The sequence below is a fragment of the Hemitrygon akajei genome, chromosome 19, assembly GCF_048418815.1.
Source record: "Hemitrygon akajei chromosome 19, sHemAka1.3, whole genome shotgun sequence".
NCBI lineage: Eukaryota > Metazoa > Chordata > Chondrichthyes > Myliobatiformes > Dasyatidae > Hemitrygon > Hemitrygon akajei.
In genome coordinates, this window is record NC_133142.1 from 61853461 (window position 1) to 61876316 (window position 22856).

The following is a 22856-nucleotide window of genomic DNA, read 5'->3' on the forward strand; positions in this document are numbered from 1 at the left end:
CAGCACAGTAGTGCATGAAAGTTGAATTTCATTGTTTAAGGGAAGTTTGGATAGGTACATGAATGGTAGGGTTATGGAGGGCTATGGTCCAGGTGCAGGTCAATGGGAATAGGCAAAGAGCATATTTTCTGTGACACTGACTATGACTCTGCTCTATGCTTCCAGTACCTGACAATAATTTCTTGAGGTGTTTTAAAGGAGGAAGACTCAACAACAAAACCAGCTGAAGCAGTTTGTTAGTGGGGTGATCTGGGTAATTGGGTGCTGAGGATATTTCAGTGAGACCACATCCATGAGACAAATGGATTTGGACAGCTCTACAGATTACTGTCCTGAACTGAAGTAGGGCTAGTTTGAGAGGAATTGGGAGGATCAAGCAAATGTTGATTGGGTGAGGCTGTTTGAAGGGACTGGAATGTGATGTCATTCACATTCACAAGAGTGTGATGTCAGGAGTCTAGGAGTAGCATCGTCCTGTTAGGGTGAAGAGTAAAGCTAGCAGATTTAAGGAACCCTGGCTGAAGAGAGGTATTGAGGATCTAGTCAAGAAAAAGAAGAAAACATTAGGAGCTTGGGGAAGTGTGAATCCCTTGAAAGGTACAAAGAGAATACACTTGAGGGAAATCAGGAGGGTAGGGAGAGGGTACGCAATGTATTCAGCAGGTAAAATTAAGGAAAATCCCAAGAGATTATATAGCTATAGTAGCTGCAGTATATTAATAGTAAAAAGGTGGTTTGGGAGAAAATAGGTCCCCATAGAGATCATATGTCTCGAGACACAGAAAGTGGGTGTGATTTTTAACTAGTGTTTTTCTTCAATGTTTACTGAGGAGAAAATAATGGTTGCTCAAAAGATAAGGGAAACAAGTGGAGATGTTTTGGGGACATTCATATTATCAAGGAAGTGGTATCTGCAGAATTATAGAGCATTAAGGTAGCTAAATCCTGAGGACCTGACTGAGTACATCCTCAGACTTGTGTGAGGTGAGATAAGATAGTGTGGAAAGAGATTTTTTTCATTGTCAGTCACTGATGAAGTCCCAATGATTAAAAGATGGATGACATTGTTTTGGCATTCATGAACAATAGCAAGGACAAGCCAGGGAACTACATGCTGGACAGGCTGGCATTCAGGACATTGAATATATCAGTAGTGGGGAGGTTATTGGAGGAAATTCTGAGGGACAGGATCAATCAGCTCGTGGATTGATAGAATATATTAGGAGTTATTTTGGCTTTGTGCATGGAAAATAGTGCTTGATGAATCTTTTAGAGTTTTTTGAAGAGGTAATCAAAAAGGTAGATGAGAGTGGGGCATTAGATATTGCATATTTGGATTTTAGAAAGCTCTTCAACAAGTTTCAAGGGTTAGAAGCAGAGCATGGTGTATGTAAGTTGTTTCTCAAAATAGACACTGTGACTAATATGCGTCAGGGGTCATATTGAGACCCTCTTTATTCATTATGTATAGAAATGATAATAATGAAAATTCACAGACCTTGATTAGTAAGTCTGCAAATGACATGAAATGAATGGATATTGTCAATAGTGAAAAGGCTATTGTACATTATATTGTGATGTTGATCTGTCAGGGAAGTGAACCAAAGGTTGACAAATGGATTTCAATACAGACAGGTGTGAGATGATGCATTTTGGAATGACAAGCCAGTTTGTTGGACTTGTGTTATGAATGGTTGGATGCTAGAGAGTGTAATGGGATAAAGGAGCCTAGCAGTGAAAGTGCATAGCTCATTGAAAGCAGAATCACAGGTAGAATGGATGGTGGAAAGGGTGTTCACTTGTCTTCATCATTCAGGGCATTGAATATAGCAGTTTAGGCATTATGTTGTAGTTGTCTAAATTGTTGCTGATGCTACGCTTGGAGAACTCTGTAAGTTTAGGTCCTCTGTTACTGGAATTAGCGCAGAAGAGATTTATGAAGATGTTGCCAAGACTAGAGGGCTTGAAAGATGGGGATTGGTTGACCAGGCTGGGCTTTTATTCCTTGTAATGTTAGAGACTGAGGGAAGACCTTATAGAAATAGTTAAGACTATGAGGGGCTTACATGAGGTGAATGGTAAGTTTTTTGACCCAGGGTAGAAGAATCTAAAACTAGGAAGCATAGATTTAAGGTGAAAGGGGAAATGTTTTAAAAGGGAAACATTTTCTTTACAAAGGGTGATGAGTATATGTTACAAGCTGCCAGAGGAAGTGGTTGAAGCAGGTACAATGGCATAGATTAGTTGGGCTATAGGGCCTGTATCTGTGCTACCTACAGTGCCTATAAGTAGTATTCACCCCACTTTGGAAGTTTTCATGTTTTATTGTTTTACAACATTGAATCACAGTGGTGTGGCGACCCACTTTCTGCACAGGCGAACCGGCTCACAAATAGCCAGCACGTGGGGAGAGACTTTGGTAATGCACCTCTGACGTCATTTCCGCCCGGAGAGGGTGGGCGCTAGGGATTAAATGCCAGAGCTGCGAAGTTTGAATAAACTAGTCTCGAAACGACTTACCGACTGCGTGTCGTTATTTCAGCGCTGTGTGTAGCTCATCGCTACATTGGTGACCCCGACGGTCCAAACGGGATTTGGATCAAAGATGACCGACTCTTCATCTGTTCACACAGTTTCGCTAAAACTGTCGACTTTCTGGACGCTGCGACCACGCGTGTGGTTTAGCCAAGAAAAAGCCCAGTTCCAGATTCGGCTGATCTCTTCTGATTCCATGCGTTACTACCATGTGGTGAGCACCCTTGACCAGGAGACAGCCGCCCAGGTTGTGGATTTCATACAGTCGCCCCCGGAAGAACGCAAATATGAAGCATTCAAGACGCTGCTCATTGGGACCTTTGGCCTCTCATGGCGTGAGCGGGGTGCCCGCCTGCTTCACCTGGACAGTTTGGGAGGCAGACTGCCGTCAGCATTGATGAACGAGATGCTGGCCCTGGCTGACGGACACAAGCCCTGCATCATGTTCGAGCAAGCATTCCTAGAGCAACTGCCCGAGGACATACATCTGCTACTGGCTGACGCAGATTTCAGCAACCCCCGGAAGGTGGCGGCCCGGGCAGACGTGCTGTGGAAAGCCAAGAGTGAGAGCGTGTCGTCCGTCGGTCAGATTACCAGGCCACGCGCCCAACAGCGGACCAGACCAGGCCTGGCAGGGGGGCGGACACAACACAGAGGCAGGAGTGAGGAGGCCAGTGAACAGTGGTGTTTCTACCACCAGCGGTGGGGCACAAAAGCTGGCCGTTGTCACCCGCCCTGCAAGGGCCAGCTGCCACTAATGACTATGGCGGATGGCCACCAGGACAGCCTCTTGTACATCTGGGACAAACAGTCGGGACGCCACTTCTTGGTCGACACCGCTGCGGAAATCAGTGTCTTGCCCCCGACGGGGTATGACACCCGCAACAGGAAGCCAGGACCCACCCTGAGGGCCACAAATGGCAGCACGATACGGACCTACGGCACCCGCACAGTGCAGCTGCAGTTTGGTGCCAGCCGGTTCATGTGGGACTTCACACTGCCCGCCGTGGCCCAACCACTCCTGGGGGCAGACTTCTTGTGAGCTCACAGCCTGCTGGTCGACTTGCAAGGGAAAAGACTGGTACATGCCGAGACTTTCCAGACGTTCTCCCTGGGTAAAGCCAAGTTGCTGGCCCCACATCTGGACTCCATCACGCTGTCGGACAACGAATTCACCAGAATCCTGGTGGACTTTCCATCGATTCTGGCACCGCCGTTCACGGCAGCCATGCCCAGACCACATCCCGACCAAGGGACCACCCCTCCACGCCCATGCACGAAGGCTCCCCCCGGAAAAGCTCCGCCTGGCAAAGGAGGTTCAAGAGGATGGAGGAATTGGGGATCGTACAGAGGTCCGACAGCCCATGGGCCTCCCCCTGCACATGATGTCCAAAGCAGCCGGGGGTTGGAGACCATGTGGCAACTACCACAGACTGAACGAGGTTACAACTCCAGACCGCTACCCCGTGCCACACATACAGGACTTTGCAGCAAACCTGCACGGGGCAAGAATATTTTCCAAAGTAGACCTCGTCCGGGGATACCATAAAATCCCGGTGCACCCTGAAGACATTCCCAAAACAGAACTCATCACCCCGTTCGGCCTGTTCGAGTTCCTCCGAATGCTGTTCGCCCTGAAGAATGCCGCACAGACGTTCCAGTGGCTAATGGATGTGGTGGGACGTGACCTGGACTTTGCATTCATCTATTTGGACAACATCCTTATAGCCAGCAGTAGTCGCCAGGAGCACCTGTCCCACCTCCGCCAGCTCTACTCCCGCCTGAGTGATTTCGGCCTCACGATCAACCCGGCCAAATGCCAGTTCGGTCTCGATACCATCGACTTCATGGGCCACAGGATTACCAAAGACGGGGCAACACCTCTGCCTGCCAAGGTAGACGCGATCCGCCACTTTGCCCGGCCCAACATGGTCAAAGGCCTACAGGAGTTTGTTGGTATGGTGAACTTCTACCACCGTTTCCTCCCCTCAGCAGCCCGTATCATGCGCCCTTTGTACACCCTGATGACAGGTAAAGGCAAGGACATTACTTGGGACGTGGAGGCCGCGGCCACTTTCGTTAAAGCCAAGGAAGCCTTGGCAGATGTTGCGATGCTGGTGCACCCCAGAACGGATGTTCCGACCGCCCTCACGGTGGACGCATCCGACACAGCAGTCGGTGGGGTGCTGGAGCAGCTCATCGAGGGGCACTGGCAACCCTTGGCGTTCTCCAGCAAGCACCTACGACCACCCGAACTCAAGTACAGTGCTTTCAACTGGGAGCTGTTGGCATTGTATCTGGCAATCCGGCATTTCAGGTACTTCTTAGAAGGCAGGCCATTCACCGCGTTCACAGACCACAAACCGTTGACCTTCGCGTTCACGAAGGTGTCCGATCCCTGGTCGGCTCGCCAGCAGCGACATCTGTCCTACATCTCCGAGTACACGGCGGACATCCAGCATGTCTCGGGAAAGGACAACGTTGTGGCAGACGCACTCTCCAGACCAGCTGTCCAGGCCCTGTCCCTGGGGGTGGACTATGCAGCACTGGCGGAGGCGCAGCAGGCAGATGACGAGATGCCCAGCTACAGGACCGCAGTCTCGGGTTTGCAGCTGCAGGATTTTCTCGTAGGCCCAGGTGAGAGGACCCTCCTGTGCGACGAGGCTACCGGCCAACCTCGCCCCATTATCCTGGCAGCCTGGAGGCGGCGAGTTTTCGACTCCATACACGGTTTGGCGCACCCATCTATCAGGACAACCGTCCGGCTGGTCTCCAGCAAGTTCTCGTGGCATGGACTTCGCAAGCAGGTCAGTGAATGGGCCAGAACATGCGCACAGTGCTAAACAGCCAAGGTGCAGCGGCACACTAAAGCCCCACCGCAGCAGTTTGAACCCACCCACCGGAGGTTCGACCACATTCATGTGGATATCGTGGGCCCCCTACCAGTGTCCCAAGGAGCGCGGTACCTCCTAACTATGGTAGACTGGTTCACGAGGTGGCCAGAGGCGGTCCCGCTCACCGACACATCTGCCGATTCCTGCGCCCGAGCACTGATTGCAACCTGGGTAGCACGCTTCGGGGGTACCGGCCCACATTACCTCCGACAGAGGCGCCCAGTTCACTTCCAGCCTGTGGTTGGCTGTGGCCAGCCTGTTGGGAATGCAGCTACACCACACTACTTCCTACCACCCACAGTCGAACGGACTAGTGGAACGCTTCCACCGTCACTTGAAGTCGGCTCTCATGGCCCGCCTGAGAGGACCTAACTGGGTGGACGAGCTTCCCTGGGTCCTGCTTGGAATTCGCACAGCACCCAAAGAGGATCTGCACGCCTCGTTGGCCGAGTTGGTGTACGGTGCACCCCTGGCCGTCCCAGGAGAGTTCATACCAGCTCCAAGGGGGCAAGAGGAAGAACCCACAGCAGTCCTGGACAGACTACGCGAAAGGCTCGGCAACCTGGCCCCCGTACCGACTTCACAGCACAGACGGACCCCGACCCATGTACCCAAAGACCTGCAGGACTGTAAGTTTGTGTTTGTATGAAGGGGCGGACACCGGGCACCACTACAGCGGCCATACAAGGGGCTGTTGAAGGTGATCAACAACAACGGGTCCACGTATGTTCTGGACATTGGGGGGAGAGAGGAGGTTTTCACTGTGGACCGACTCAAACCAGCCCATGTGGACTTGGCGCAGCTGGTTGAGGTTCAGGCACCGTGGCGCAGAGGCAGACCTCCCAAAAAGAGGCTGATCCAGACTGTGGACATTGGGGGGTGTATCGCCGGTTCTGGGTGGGGGGGGGGGTTATGTGGCGACCCAGTTCCTGCGCAGGCGAACCGGCTCACAAATAGCCAGCACGCGGGGGGAGACTTTGGGACTCTGATGCCATTTCCGCCCGGAGAGGGCAGGCACTAGTGATTAAATGCCAGCGCTGCGAAGTTTGAATAAATTAGTCTCGAAACGACTTACCAACTGCGTGTCGTTATTTCGGCGCTGTCTGTAGCACATCGCTACAGTGGATTTAATTGGCTTTTTGACACCGATTGACAGAAAGGACACTTTTGTGTCAAAGTGAAAATAGATCTCTACAAAGTGATCTAAATTAATTACAAATACAAAATACAGAATAATTGATTGGATAAGTATTCACTCTCTTCAAGTCGGTATTTAGCAGATGCACCTTTGGCAGCAATTACAGCCTTGAGTCTGGTTGATAGGTCTCTATCACCTTTGCGCATCTGGATACTTTAATTTTTCCCCATTCTTCTTTACAAAACTGCTCAAGCTCTGTGAGATTGCATGGGAATCATGAGTGAACAGCCCTTTTCAAGTCCAGCCACAAATTCTTAATTGGATTGAGGTCTGGACTCTGACTTGGCCACTCCATGACATTAACTTTGCTATTTTTAAGCTATTCTTATGTAGTTTTGGCTTTATGTTGGGATCATTATCTTGCTGGAAACCAAATCTTCTTGCAGTTCACTTGCAGATCTTTTCCTCCAAGATTTCCTTGTATTTAGCTGCAATTCATTTAACCGTCTGCCTTCCCAAGCCTTCCAGGGCCTACTTCAGTGAAGCATCCCCGCAGCATGATGTAGTTACCACCACGCTGCCTGGTAGGGATGGTGTGTTTTTGATGATGTGAGGTGTTTGGCTTACACCAAACATAACATTTAGTCTGATGGCCAGAAAGCTCAATTTTGTTTTAATCACACCATAGTACCTTATTCCAGCTGACTTCAGAGTCTCCCATGTGCCTTCTAGCAAACTGTAGCCAAGATTTCATGTGAGATTTTTCAACAGTGGCTTTCTCTTTGCCACTGATGTATGTGCAGTCTCTCCCATTTTAGCCACTGAAGCTTGGAACTCATCCAGAGTTGTCTTAGGTCTCTTGATGGTCACCCTCACTAGTCCTCTTCTTGCATGGTCATTCCGTTTTTGAGCACAGCCTACTCTAGTCAGATTTACAGCTGTGCCATGTTCTTTCCATTTCTTGATGATTGACTTAACTGTACTCCAAGGGATATTCAGTGACTTGGAAATTTCCTTGTATCCATCTTTTGACTTGTGCTTTTAAAAAGCCTTTTCACTTTGGAGTGAAAAAAAGCTTGGAGTGTTCTTTTGTCTTCCTTGTGTAGTTTTTACCAGGATACTGACTCATCAGCAGTTGGACCTTCCAGATTTTACTACAATCAATTGAAACAACCGGACTGCACACAGATCTCCATTTAACTGATTATGTGACTTCTAAAATGAATTGGCTGCACCAGTGATGATTTGGTGTGTCGTATTAAAGGGGGGGGGGGTGAAATCTTATGTAGTCAATTATCTTGTGTTTTATATTTGTAATTATTTTAGATCACTTTGTAGAGATCTGTTTTGACTTTGACACGAAGAATCCTTTTCTGTTGATTGGTGTCAAGAAAGCCAAATTAAATCCACTGTGATTCAATGTTGTAAAACAATAAAACATGAAAACTTCTGGGGGGGGGGAGGGAATATTTTATAGGCACTGTATAACTCTACGACCACACCCACGGTGTTAGAGGGTCCAGGTAGTAGCAGAAATACTGAGGAGCAGATTGGGAGGCAGATTTTGGAAAGGTGCAAAAATAACAGGGTTGTTATCATGGGTGACTATAATTTCCCTAATATTGATTGCCATCTGATTAGTTCCAATGGTTTAGATGGGACAGAGTTTGTTAAGTGTGTCCAGGATGGATTCCTGTCACAGTATGTTGACAGGCCGGCTAGGGGGAATGCCATACTAGATCTAGTATTAGGTAACAAACCAGGTCAGGTCACAGATCTCTCAGTGGGTGAGTATCTGGGGGACAGTGACCACTGTTCCCTGGCCTTTAGCATTATCATGGAAAAGGATAGAATCAGAGAGGACAGGAAAATTTTTAACTGGGGAAGAGCAAATTATGAGGCTATAAGGCTAGAACTTGCGGGTGTGAATTGGGATGTTTTTGCAGGGAAATGTACTATGGACATGTGGCCGATGTTCAGGGATCTCTTGGAGGATGTTAGGGATAAAGTTGTCCCGGTGAGGAAGATAAAGAATGGTAGGGTGAAGGAACCATGGGTGACAAGTGAAGTGGGAAATCCAGTCAGATGGAAGAAGGCAGCATAGGAAGTTTAGGAAGCAAGGACCAGATGGGTCTATTGAAGAATATAGGGTAGCAAGAAAGGAGCTTAAGAAGGGGCTGAGGAGAGCAAGAAGGGGGCATGAGAAGGCCTTGGTGAGTAGAGTAAAGGAAAACCCCAAGGCATTCTTCAATTATGTGAAGAACAAAAGGTTGACAGGAGTGAAGATAGGACTGATTAGAGATAAAAGTGGGAAGATGTGCCTGGAGGCTGTGGAAGTGAGCAAGGTCCTCAATAAATACTTCTATTCGGTATTCACCAATGAGAGGGAACTTGATGACGGTGAGGACAATATGAGTGAGGTTGAAGTTCTGGAGCATGTTGATATTAAGGGAGAGGAGGTGTTGGAGTTGTTAAAATACATCAGGATGGACAAGTTCCCGAGGCCTGATGGAATATTCCCCAGGCTGCTCCACGAGGCGAGGGAAGAGATTGCTGAGCCTCTAGTAAGATATTTATGTCCTCGTTGTCCATGGGAATGGTACCGGAGGATTGGAGGGAGGCGAATGTTGTCTCCTTGTTCAAAAAAGGTAGTGGGGATAGTCCAGATAACTATAGACCAGTGAGCCTTATGTCTGTGGTGGGAAAGCTGTTGGAAAGGATTCTTAGAGATAGAATCTATGGGCATTTAGAGAATCATGGTCTGATCAGGGACAGTCTGCATGGCTTTGTGAAGGGCAGATTGTGTCTAACAAGCCTGTTAGAGTTCTTTGAGGAGGTAACCAGGCATATAGATGAGGGTAGTGCGGTGGATATGATCTACATGGATTTTAGTAAGGCATTTAATAAGGTTCCACACGGTAGGCTTATTCAGAAAGTCAGAATGCATGGGGTCCAAGGAAGTTTGGCCAGGTGAATTCAGAATTGGCTTGCCTGCAGAAAGCAGAGGGATGTGGTGGAGGGAGTACATTCTAATTGGAGGGTTGTGACTAGTGGTGTCCCACAAGGATCGGTTCTGGGGCCCCTACTTTTTGTGATTTTTGTTAATGACCTGGATGTTGGGGGGCGGGGTAGAAGAATGGATTAGCAAGTTTGCAGACGACACAAAGGTTGGTAGTGTAGAGGATTGTTGAAGATTGCAGAGAGACATTGATAGGATGCAGAAATGGACTGAGAAGTGGCAGATGGAGTTCAACCTGGAGAAGTGTGAGGTGGTACATTTTGGAATGTACCATTTTTGCAGGTAGGTGGGACTAGGTGAGAGTAAGCGTTCAGCAAGGACTAGAAGGGCCGAGATGGCCTGTTTCCATGCTGTAATTGTTACATGGTTATATGGAAAAACCAACTCCAAGGAGGAGTACAAAGAAAGTGGCAGGATACTTGGTAGTGTGGAAGAGCAGAGGGATCTAGGGGTACATGTCCACAGATCCTTGAAAGTTGCGTCACAGGTAGATAGGGCAGTTAAGAAAGCTTATTGGGTGTTAGCTTTCATAAGTCGAGGGATAGAGTTTAAGAGTCGTGAGGTAATGATTCAGCTCTATGAAACTCTGGTTAGGCCACACTTGGAGTATTGTGTCCAGTTCTGGTCGCCTCACTGTAGGTAGGATGTTGAAGCATTGGAAAGGGTGCAGAGGAGGTTTACCAGGATGTTGCCTGGTTTAGAGAGTATGGATTATGATCAGAAATTAAGGGAGCTAGAGCTTTACTCTTTGGAGAGAAGGAGGATGAGAGGAGACATGATGGAGGTATACAAGATATTAAGAGGAATAGATAGAGTGAATTGCCAGCGCCTCTTCCCCACGGCACCACTGCTCAATACAAGAGGACATGGCTTTAAGGTAAGGGGTAGAGCTTCCAGAGATGTGTTCAAGTGTTTTGGAAGTGTGTTCTATCCACTGAGGTAATATGATAATATCATATTTTACTTGTCTCCTTAGATGATCCAGTTAGTATCTTCAAACACCAGCCCCAGCCACCACACTCAGTTCTCAAATTTCTGCAGGATGTGTTTGCAGACAAAGATACGGCAAGAATTTTCTACCGAACTGACATGATGGTGATGATCGACATAATCGTGCGGCAGACTTCTGACCTCTCACCGGGAGAAAAGGTCAGAACACTGATTTGATTGTAACAGGTTCCTCTCTGGTACAATGTTAGCACTAGCTGACAATTTCCAGAATCATGAGAATCATCCAACAGTAAAGACCAGCAATCAGGTTGGACCCGAGGATATCCCACATCTCAGGTTCATTCTGTTGCCTTTTATGCCTTAGCAATTTGTGCTCATTTCTTGAATGTGGTGAGAGTTTTTTCCTTCATCACCCACTGAGGCAGCTTGTTCTAGATCCCAATCAGCTTTGGGAAAAGGGGAGGGAATATCCCTTCAATCTTCTCTCCGTATTCCATTACTGAACTTAAACTTATGCAGTCTGGTTATAGACACTCAAAAAGAGAACAGATTTATCACTATCAGTCCTATCTATGCCTCTCATAATAGAACAAAACAGTGTAACACAGAAGCAGACCCTTCTGTCCATGATGTTGTGCCTTCTAATTTCTCCTGTTTGCATGTGGTCCTCATCCATCCTTTCTCTGCACATCCACCTTCCTATGTAAGAGCCCCTTAAACACCTCGTTTGTATTTGCCTCAACCACCACTCATGGTGGTACATTCCAGGCACCCTGCACTCTGTGTTTAAAAAAAAGTGATGTCCCTTACATCAGTTTTGAACTTCCCCTCTCAATTTCAATGCATACCCTATAGTATTAGACAGTTCAACCTTGGGAGGAAAGATAGCAGCTTGGTTCAGGGCAGTTTCAGGAGGTTTCAGGAGGTTGGTAGTTCAGGGCTACTAACTTCATATGTTCAAAGAGTGAGAAACTCTTTATATACTTCATCATTGACATGAGGGATTTGAGAGTGCAGTGAAATATAGATAAAGAAAGAAGTCAGAAGGAACACGAGCAATATATAGAATATGGAGGTTATAATACCACAATATAAAGCATTAGTTCATGTTGGAGTACTGTGTTCTGTTCTCCACACTTACAGGGAGGATGTGATAAGCTGGGCCTGTTTTCCATGGAATAGTGGAGGCTGAAGGATGGTTGGAGGGTGGTGGGGATTCTGATAAAAGTTTAGCTGGTATAGTGGGGAAAAATTCAAACATTGTGTAGGCAGATTAGATTAGTTAAGCATTTAATTATGGCTAGTTTGTCTCAGCATGGAGGGTGAAAGGGTCTGTTCCTGTGCTGTATCCATTCGATATTCATTATCAGCCCACCTACTGCTAAAACCCTCTCCATGTCTCTTTTCCCTCTGTACTCTCCTCCCCCAGTCACAACTCTGCCATTGGTACCCTCATTTGAACTAAACTCTTTCAACACTGGCCCAGAATGGCTCCTAGTAAACAGAGCATCGATTTGAAGATTCTTATCATTGTATTGAAATCCATCTGTGGTCTCTGATGAATCTGACCCAAGCAGTGTCCAACTGAAGGGTTGCAATGGTGAGGGATTATTAACTTCCCCAGTATTGACTGGTTTTACTTTAATGATGGATGATAATTTGTTAAGTGAGTCCACAGAGTTTTTTTTTGAGACAAAGAGCATAACTCTGTAAGTTTCAAGGTTGCTGTGGGAGTGAATAAGGTTGGTCCAAGTTGATGATTAAAACATTCAAAGTGTATCCTCTGCCTCCTCTACCTTCTCTCTGATGATGGTAATGAGAAAAGGGCATGCTTCAGATGGTGAGAGTCCTTAATGATGGTTGCTACCTTCTTAAGGCACTGCCTTCTGAAGATGTCCTCAGTAGTAGAGTGGCTTGTGTCCTTGATAGAGCTGGCTGAGTTCAACCCTCTTCAGCTTCTTGCCATCCTGTGTATTGGAGCCTCCATAGCAGACAGTGATGCAACCAATCAGAATGGTCTGCATGGTACATCTGTAGAAATTTGCACTTCTTTTGTACATTCCAAATCTTACCAAACTCCTACTGAAATCTAGCTGCTGTTGTGCCTTCTCCATAATTGCATTAATATACTGGGCCCGGGATAGATCTTCTGAGATGTTGACACCCAGTAGCTTGAAACTACTCATCCTTTCCACTGCTGACCCTTTGATGAGGACTGGTGTGTTTTCTCCTGACCTTCCCTTCCTGGATTCTAAATGATGCTAATGAGCCCACTTCAATCACTTATTTCTGGTAGTTCTTTCCAAATACACACCATCCTTTGTGTGAAGAAACTGCACTAACGATCCATTTAAATCTCTTGTCTCTGATCATAAATCTATGCCTTTCTGTTTTTAGCATCCCTTCCCTGGTAAACAGATTATGGGTTTTCATGTAGTCCATGTCCCTCATGATCTTTTGTACCTCCATCTCCAGGGAAAAAATTTCTAACCTACACAACCTCTCCTTATATCACTTATACTCAATGTCCTGACTGATGAGAGCAGTGTGCACAAAACCTTCTGCAGCACCCTATCCATCTGTGATGCTGCATTCACCAGACATTTTCACCCCTAGGTCCCTCTGTTCCATAACACTCCACAGGGCCATACCATTCACTGTACAAGTCCTGCTCTGCTCTAATGCAATACCTTCCCTTTATCTGCATTGAGAGCCATTTGCCAATCCTCTGCCCACATACCAAGCTGATCAAGATCCCCTTATAATTTTCATAACCACCTACACTATCTACATCACCTATTTTAGTTTCTCCACAGTCTAACCATGTCTAATGTATATCCACATTCACATCACTGATATCAATTATAAACAACTAAAGGTCCCTGCACTGACCTCTGTAGCACACTACTAGATACAAGCCTCCAGTCTGAGAAACAACCCTCAACCATGCAACATTCCAATGAGGGCAAGATAAGGTGATTTGGCAGGTGAATGCATGGCTGAGGAACTGGTGCAAGGGGCAAGGGTTTATATTTATGGATCATTGGGATCTCTTTTGTTGTAGGTATGACTGTATAAAAGGAATGGCTTACACCTAAACCCGAGGAGGTCCAATATTCTTGCAGGCAGGTTTAGTAGAGATGTTCGGGAGGGTTTAAACTAATTTGGCAAGGGGATGGGAACAAGAGTGATAATGCTAAGGATGAGGAAGTTTGTTTACAAACAAAGGCTCGTAATAATGAGAGGCTGATGACAGGACAACATTTCAGTCAACAGGATGAGTTGCAATGTAAAAGGCAGACAAAATCGAAAAGAGTGAGTACAGGACTGAAGGTGTAGTATGTGTGCAGTATATGGAATAAGGTTGATGAACCTGTAGCACAGTTGCAGACTGGCATGTATGATGTTGTAGGCATCACCGAATCATGGCTGAACGAAGATTATAACTGGGAGCTTAATGTCCAAGCATTCACATTTTATTGAGAGGAAAGGCAGGTAGACAGAGTGGGTGGTGTGACTCTTTTGGTTAAAAAATGAAATCAAGCCATTAGAAAGAAGTGATAAAGGGTCAAAAGGTGTTAAATCATTGTGGATAGATCTAAGGAACTGCAAGAGTAAAAGGATCCTGATAGGAGTTATATACATACCCCAAACAGTAGTAAGGATGTGGTCTACAAATTATAATGGGAGATAGAAAATGCATACCAAAAGGGCAATGTTACAGTAGTCATGGGGGATTTCAATATGCAATTGGGAAAATCAGGTTGGTGCTCAATCCCAAGAGGGGGAATTTCTAGAATGCCTAGAAATGTTTTTTTAGAGCAGCTTGTGGTTGAATCCACTAGAGGATCAGCTATTCTGGATTGGGTTTTGTGCAATGAACCGGAATTGATTAGAGACTTAAGGTAAAAGAAGCCTTAGGGGAACGTGATTATAGTATGAGCAAATTCACTCTGAAATTTGAGGAGAAGCTAAAGTCAGATGTATTAATATTACAGTGGTGTAAAGGGAATTACAGAGGCATGAGGGAGGAGTTGGCCAAAACTAATTGGAAAAAATACATTGGCTGGTATAAAGGCAGAGCAGCAACGGCTGAAATTTCAGGAAGCAATTCTGAAGGCACATACTTTACAGTCGTCCCTCCTTATCCGTGGGGGATTGGTTCTGAGACCCCCGCTGCCCCCCCCCCCCCGCGGATACCAAAAAACACGGATTCTGTAGTCCCTTATTTAACCTGAATCAGTGCGGTGGTTTTTAGGACCCAGCAGAACCCTGGACTTTATTTAACATGTTCGGTGCGGTGGACATTAGGACCCAGTGCAGCTCTGAATCTGTGGTGTTTCTGTTCACGAAAATAATCGCGATCATGATTGAAAATAAGGTGGAAGTAATAAAGCGATTGGAAAGAGGTGAAACACCATCGGTCATTGGAAAAGCGTTAGGCTGGTCGGTCAACGATTGAAACAATTTTAACGGAGCATGCGAAAGGCCCTGCCCCAATGAAAGCTACAATTATCACTAAACAACACAGTGGTTTAATTATTGAAATACGTATGTTTCTTAAGTGTTTTATATGCATAGAAAGGTAAAATATGTACTATATACTAAGAAAAACATTTGCCTACGGTAATTGACGCTAAATAATACCGGATGTACCTGTTCCGATTTCAAATCCAACTTAAAGACGGACTCAAGAACGGAACTCATTCATAACCCGGGGACTGCCTATACTTTTAATTAATTTCTATATTACTTATAATACCTAATACAATGTAAATGCTATGTAAATAGTTATTATACTGTATTGTTTAGGGAATAATGACAAGAAAAAAAAAGTCTGCACATGCTCAGACAATGAGTGCTGGAGAGAGAACTTCCGAGTTTTCCCGATCCGTGGTTGGTTGAATCCGCACATGCAGAATCCGCGGATAAGGAGGGCCGACTGTATATATATTCTAAAGGCACGATGACATGACCATGGCTAACAAGAGAAGTCAAAGCCAACATAAGAGCCAAACAGAGGGTGTATAATTGAGCAAAAATTAGTGAGAAGTTAGAGGATTGGAAGCTTTTAAAAACCAACAAAAGGCAACTAAAAATGTCATTAAGAAGGAAAAGATGGAATACAAAAGTAAACTACCCAATAATATTAAAGAGGACATCAAAAGTTTCATCAGATACATAAAGTGTAAAAGAGAGATGAAAGTGGATGTCGGACCACTGAAAAGCGATGCTGGAGAGGTCGTAATGGTAGACAAAGAAATGGTGGATGAACTGAATAAGTATTTTGCATCAGTCTTCACTGTGGAAGACACTAGCAGTATGGTGGAAGTTCCAGAGGGACGGGTCAGAGGTGTGTGAAGTTGCCATTACTAGGTAGAAAGTACTTGGGAAATTGAAAGGTCTGAAGGCTGATAAATCTCCTGGATCAGATGGTATACACCCAAGGGTTCTGAAAGAGGTGGCTGAAGAGATTGTGGGAGCATCACTAATGATCTTTCAAGATTCTAGATTCTGAAGTGGGTCCAGAAGACTGGAAAATTGTAAATGTCACTCCACTCTTCAAGAAGGAGGGTGGAGAAGAAAGGAAATTATAGACCAGTTAATCTGACTTCAATGGTTTGGAAGATGTTGGAATTGTTTGTTAAGGATGTGGTTTTGGGTACTTGGAGGCACATGATAAAATAGGCCGTCATCAGCACAGTTTCCTCAAGAGAAAATCTTGCCTGACAAATCTTTGAAGAAATCACCAGCAAGATCGACAAAGGAGAATTGATTGATGTTCTGTACTTGGATTTGCAGATGGCCTTTGACAAGTTGCCACATGCAAAGTGCTTAACAAGTTAAGAGCCCATGGTATTACAGGAAAGAATCTAGCATGAATTAAACAGTGGGTGATTGGCAGGAGGCAAAGAGTGGGAATAAAGGGAGCCTTTGCTATTTAGCTGCCAGTGACTAATGGTGTTCCACAGGGGTCTGTGGGTCCACTTCTTTTTACGTTTTATGTCAACGACTTGGATAATGGAATTAATGACATTGTTGCAAAGTTTATGGATGATACGAAATTTGCTGAGGGGGCAGGTAGTTTTGAGGAAGTAAGAGGCTACAGAAGGATTTAGTCAGATTAGGAGAATGGGGGAAATGGCAGATGGAATTCACTGTTGGGAAGTGTAAAATAAAGAGAAAATTCAAAACTCTGAGGCACAAAGAGACTTGGGAATCCTTATGCAGGATTCCCTAAAGTTTAATGTGCAGTTTGAGTCTGTAGTGAGGAAGGCAAGTGCAATGTTTGCATTCATTTAAAAGGACTAGAATATAGAATCAGAATCAGGTTTATTATCACCGGCATGTGATGTGAAATTTGTTAACTTAGCAGCAGCAGTTCAATGCCATACATAATCTAGCAGAGAAAAAAATAATACATAAAATAAAAAAGATAAGCAAGTAAATTAATTACGTATAATGAATAGATTTTTTTTAAAGTGCAAAAACAGAAATACTGTATATTTAAAAAAATGAGATAGTGTCCAAAGATTCAACATCCATTTAGGAATTGGATGGCAGAAGGGAAGAAGCTGCCCCTGAATCTCTGTGTGCCCCCAGCTACCTCCTACCTGATGGTAACAGTGAGAAAAGCAAAGATATAATGTTGAGACTTTATACAGTAAAGCACTGGTGAGGTCCACTTGGAGTGTTGTGAGCATTTTTGGGTGCCATCTTAGAAAGGATGTGCGGGCACTGGAGAGGGCTCAAAGGAGGTTCACAAAAATGAACCCGACATGTTCTCCTGTACTCCCACAATGAGGCCACACTCAGTTTGGTGGAGCAACACTTTTATCTTCCGTCTGGGTAGCCTCCAACCTGATGGCATGAACATTGATTTCTTGAACTTTCAATAATGGCCCCCCCCCCCATGACCCCCTTCACCATTCCCATTTCCCTCTCTCACCCTATTTCCTTACCTGCCCATCACTTCCCTCTGGTGGTTCTCCTTCTTCCCTTTCTCATGGCCTTCTGTCCTCTCCTATCAGATTCCCTTTCTCCAGCCTTGTATTTCTTTCACCAATCAACTACCCAGCTCTTTACTTCACCCCTCCCCCCACTTGGTTTCACCTATCACCTACTCTCTTGCATTTCTTCCTCCCCTCCCCCCAGTTTCTTACTCTTCCTTGTTCTGTTGGCCCACCTTCATTGCTTTATTCCATGGTTTTCTATCCTCTCCTATTGGATTCCCCCGACTTCCTGGGAACCTCCAACATGTTGCTCAAGAATTCTAGCATGTACAGAATCTCCTGTGTTGCTGGTAGTAGGTTTTCTGTCACAAAAGCAACCCTGCACCATCACACTCTGCCTCATTACTTTGCCAATTTTGAATCCAGTTTGGAAGGTTACCATGGACACTGACATTTTGGAGCCTTAGTGAATACAAAATGGTATAAATAGTTGGAAGGCAAGGTCCAAGTGGTGGTCCGGAGGACTCCAACTGTGTTGTACTATAAAACAGTACAGCACAGGAATAGGCTTAATAGCCTACAGTGTTGTGCTGAACTAATTAAACTGGTAATTGAATGCCTAATTAAACTAATTACTTTGGTCTACACATCCATATCCCTCCTTTCTTATTTTCTTATTTTTATTTAGAGATTCAATGGGGCCTTTTCAGCCCTATGAGCCACACTGTCCAGAAACCTCTGATTTTACCCTAAACTAATCACTGAACAACGTACAATAACGATTTAACTTACTAACCAGTACATCTTTGGATTGTGGGAGGAAACCAGAGGACCCAGAGAAAATCCATACATTCCAGGGGAGGATGTACAGACTCCCTACAGATGAAGTTGGAATTAAACTCTGAGACCAAAAGCTGGAATAGCATCATGTTAATCGCAACACTACCTTGGCGCTCATTCACACCCCCTTCCTCAATCTCTCCATCTCTGGAGACAGTGCATCTACTGATGTATTTTATGAACCCACTGACTCCCACAACTAGCTGGACTATACCTCTTCCCACTCTGTTACTTGTAAGAATGCCATCACCTTCTCTCAATTCCTCCATCTCTGCCATTCCAAAATGAAGGACCTGTCCTCCTTCAAAGAAAGGGACATCCCTTCCTCCACCAACAACACTGCCCTCAACCGCATCTCTTCCATTATCTGTGTGGATTTTAGTAAGGCACCTGATAAGGTGGTGCATAGTAGGCTGATCCAGGAGGTTAAGGCACAAGGAGAGTTAGCTATAATAGTATCTAAAATTGGTTTTGTGATGGAGGCAGATGGTATTGGTTTGAGTAACACAAATGAAATACCAGGGACCCATATTCAATTCCCACTGCTGTCTGTACGTTCTCCCCATAATAGTATGGATTTCCTCTGGATGCTCCAGTTTCCTCCCCAATCCAAAGATGTGAATGTTAGTAGGTTAATTGGTTACATGGGTGAAATAGGATAGTGTGGGCTCAATATAACCATATAACAATTACAGCACGGAAACAGGCCATCTAGTCCATGCCGATGCTTACACTCACCTAGTCCCACTGGCCCCCACTCAGCCCATAACCCTCCATTCCTTTCCTGTCCATATACCTATCCAATTTTACTTTAAATGACAATACCGAACCTGTGCTAAAAAGTGCTGTATTTATAAAGTAAAGGATGCTTTGTAGTAATCTATGACCAGTGTACCACAGGACACCGGACCCTTTTTGTTTGTGATATAAATTAATGGCTTGGATGTGAATGTAGGCAAATGATTAGTATGTTTACTGTTAGCATGAAATAGATGGTGTTGAGGATTACAAGGAAGCATTAGCGGTTTAAGTTACATCCAGAGAAAGTTCAATTGGAAAGTTGGTTAGAATATTGAAAGATCAAATTTAATCCTAACAAGTTTGAGATTGATGCCACTTGGGAAAGTTAAATAAGAGTAGTTCACATGCAATAAATGGTAGTGCAATAAGGAATGTTGATGAATGGAGAAACCTTGTGGTTTAAGTGCAAAACGTAAGTGACAACATGGGTAGGTGTGGGCCTTGAAAAAGGCATGTGGTACATTTGCTTTCATTGAGTAGGCCATTGAATGTAAAAGTTGGGACATTATGTTGCCACTTTATAAAACACTGATTAGACCACACTTGGGAGTAGTGTGTGCAATTTTGCTCAACTCCTCAAAGGAAGAATGTAGTTACTCTGGAAAGGGTGGAGAGGTGATGCAGCAGGATGTTTTCTGGACTGGAGGATGATACTCATGGGGAAGACTGGAAAGGCTGTGCATGTTTTTCCTGGAGCGAAGGAGCTCAAGGATAATCTGATAGAGGTGATATGTCTATGAAGGTTCTCAGTCATCCAGGTCATTGTATATCAAGCAGCAGTAAATCAAGGCAACTAGACTTGCTGTGTTGTCTAGAGGATGTTTTGCCAATGTACTGGTTAGGCACAGGAATACATTCAGCCAGAGACTCATTCCACCGAGATGCAACACTGAGCGTCATAGGAAGTCATTCCTGCCTGTGGCCATCAAACTTTACAACTCCTCCCTCAGAGTGTCAGACACCCTGAGCCAATAGGCTGGTCCTGGACTTACTTCCACTTGGCATAATTTACCTATTATTATTTAATTATTTATGGTTTTATATTACTATATTTCTACACCATTCTTGGTTGGTGCGACTGTTAACGAAACCCAATTTCCCTTGGGATCAATAAAGTATGTCTGTCTGTTTGTCTGTCTGTCATCGGAGAGGCTTCTTCAGTTTTAATCCATGGTGGGTAGCTTTCCAGTTTATAAACTCTGAGGCTACATCCACACTAGACCGGATAATTTTGAAAACGCTGGTTTCGCGTAAAAACGATAGGCGTCCACACTATGCGTTTTTAAACATATCTCTATCCACATTGAAACAGAGATTTTGGTGAATCTCCTCCTCCTGCACATGCGCAGGACACATCTACCAAAAACAAGCGACATGTTTGGTGCCGAATCTCGCCGTAAAAGTGCGCGTTTGTGTAGTTACAGACTAGAAAAACTTAAAACGACGGACAGCTGTTGGCTTTCACGCAGGAGAACTTAAAAGTAAAAACAGACAAATACTGTATATGGTATATGGTACGGAGGCAACTGACAGGAAGTTCACGGACAGATTGACCCGGTTGACGACGGAACATTGAAAAACTGACTAACTCTGTTGCATTAATAAAAGCACCTTGTTAAATGTATAAAACATGTCTGCATCAGTGTTATCTTGTATTTCCATACAATGTTACATTAGGCTGTTACACATCTATTGTCAAAGAAGTACTTGCATAAATAGGTAAACCACCTTCATACGAGCAAGGACAGAAAACAGGGCAAAGTGAGTATACTTATTTATTCAGTAAGTTATGGGTCAAAGTATTTGGTGAGTACATTTCTAACTCATCTGGCATCAGTTTCGTTGCCATCTGTTCTGAAATTGTTAGGTTGCGTTCCAGAAAACAATTAAATAGCATGCTGCCGTCTGACTACGTTTTCAGAAGTCTCCGTTTACCCTGTCCACACTGATCCAGCCAGTCCAGCGTTTTCAAAAATACACACTTTGGAGAGCGTTTCTGAAAAGCTCTGGTTTTGGAGGACGAAAACGCCGTTTTACTGTGGACGAAGGGTAAAAATGAAGAGAAAGAGCTTCGGTTATGGATTTATCCGGTGTAGTGTGGACATAGCCTGAGTTGTTTGAGGGTTGTTGAGTCACAGAAGTAATGAGAGGGTCATTAATCTTATCTTTGTTTGAATGAAGGTGTGAACTGTTGTGGAGATGCAAGGGTAAAGATTTTAGGACTACATTGTAAACAGCTGATAACAGGTGATGTCATGCCCCTCCCTCTTTGTTCAGGGATGGGTTTTCCAGTGTGACAAAGATGATTTCCTTAATCCCTCTTTCAAACCACCTGTCCTCCCTGTCCAAAATGTGCAGATTGTTGTCATCAAAGGGGTGTCCCTTGTCCTTTAGGTGTAGATATATAGCTGGGTCTTGAGCTGAGGTGTTAGCCCTCCTATATTGGGCCATCTGTCTCTTAAACATAGTGATTGTATCTGATTCTATCACCTCCTCTTGCAGTGTGTTCCAGATATCAACCACTGTTTGTAAAATGAACTTTCTCATCAAATCCCCTTTACAGCTCCTTCCTCTCACCTTGTTGTCTTACCAATCTGTAACAATGATCCAGACCTCCAGCTCTGCCACATTTTGTCACATTGGAGAGAAGAATTTAAAAGGGTCATGAGGAAGGAGATTGGAGGGTTCAGGAGGAAGAAGATTGGAGGGTTCAGGAGGAAGGAGATTGGAGGGGTCAGGAGGAAGGAGATTGGAGGGGTCGGGGGAAGGAGATTGGAGGGGTCAGGAGGAAGGAGATTGGTGGGGTCAGGAGGAAGAAGATTGGAGGGGTCAGGAGGAAGGAGATTGGAGGGATCAGGTGGGAAGGAGTCAGGAGGGGACAAGCCAATGGAGGAACTGAAACATAATGAGCATTTTAACAGCACAAAATGTTTTAAAAGAATCATGCAGCTACTGTAGCTCTGATATAATGTGACTTTTTATAATGTATATTTTTCTAGGAACATAACTATAGCAAACCCACATGTAATTTATTCTTGTTTAATTTTGTGATTTAAAGGGGTTTTAAATTAATATATACTACTACATTAATTGCATACTGTAATTTTAACATAAAACAGCCTATTGGCTCTTGGATCAATTGACTCAAAAATGTACTTGATTGCATTCTACAGCCTTTCCTGAATAATATTGTTCCAGTGCTGGTGAAGATGAAAGATTATTGCATGAACCTAGAGATTCATATTCATGTATCAGCTGTTATTTCTCTTTTATTTTCTTGTCTTTTCTGAAACTCATACTTGGTTTTTTAGGTATCATGGATATCTATAAACCTTGGACATATCATGGACATTTATAAACCTTCAACAAATTCTACGTAAAAGCAATATTTCTGCACTTGTCCCATAAATTCAACTTTTATTGGAGAAACACTTCTCCAAAACCACAACTTCCATTTTGAGGACAAAGTCAATTTATTATCAAAATGTGCATATGTTATCATATGCTACCTTAGATTCATTTTCTTGCAGGTGTTCACAGGAAAATAAAGAAATACAGTAGAATTTATGAAAAACTTTACATAAATACTTTTCTCTTTTCTCTCGGATGTGTCAGTGTAGCCATTCTGATTCCTGATATCTGTTACATAAACAGAGACTGACAAGCAATGTACAAAAGAAGACAAATACTGTAAATAAATAAATACTGTGTTATGACCCTTCGCA

At 44.4% G+C, this 22856-nt stretch overlaps 1 protein-coding gene across 4 annotated transcripts in view; it reads left to right on the forward strand.

Annotated features, from left to right (window-relative positions):
• Nucleotides 1-22856, forward strand: part of LOC140741982 (NCK-interacting protein with SH3 domain-like) — a 237529-nt gene that overhangs the window by 204138 nt on the left and 10535 nt on the right. For all 4 annotated transcript variants that reach the window (XM_073072626.1, XM_073072625.1, XM_073072628.1 and 1 more), the window contains one exon: nt 10563-10735. In XM_073072626.1, coding sequence (XP_072928727.1) covers nt 10563-10735 — 173 coding nt within the window. The remainder of the gene's footprint in view (nt 1-10562; nt 10736-22856) is intronic.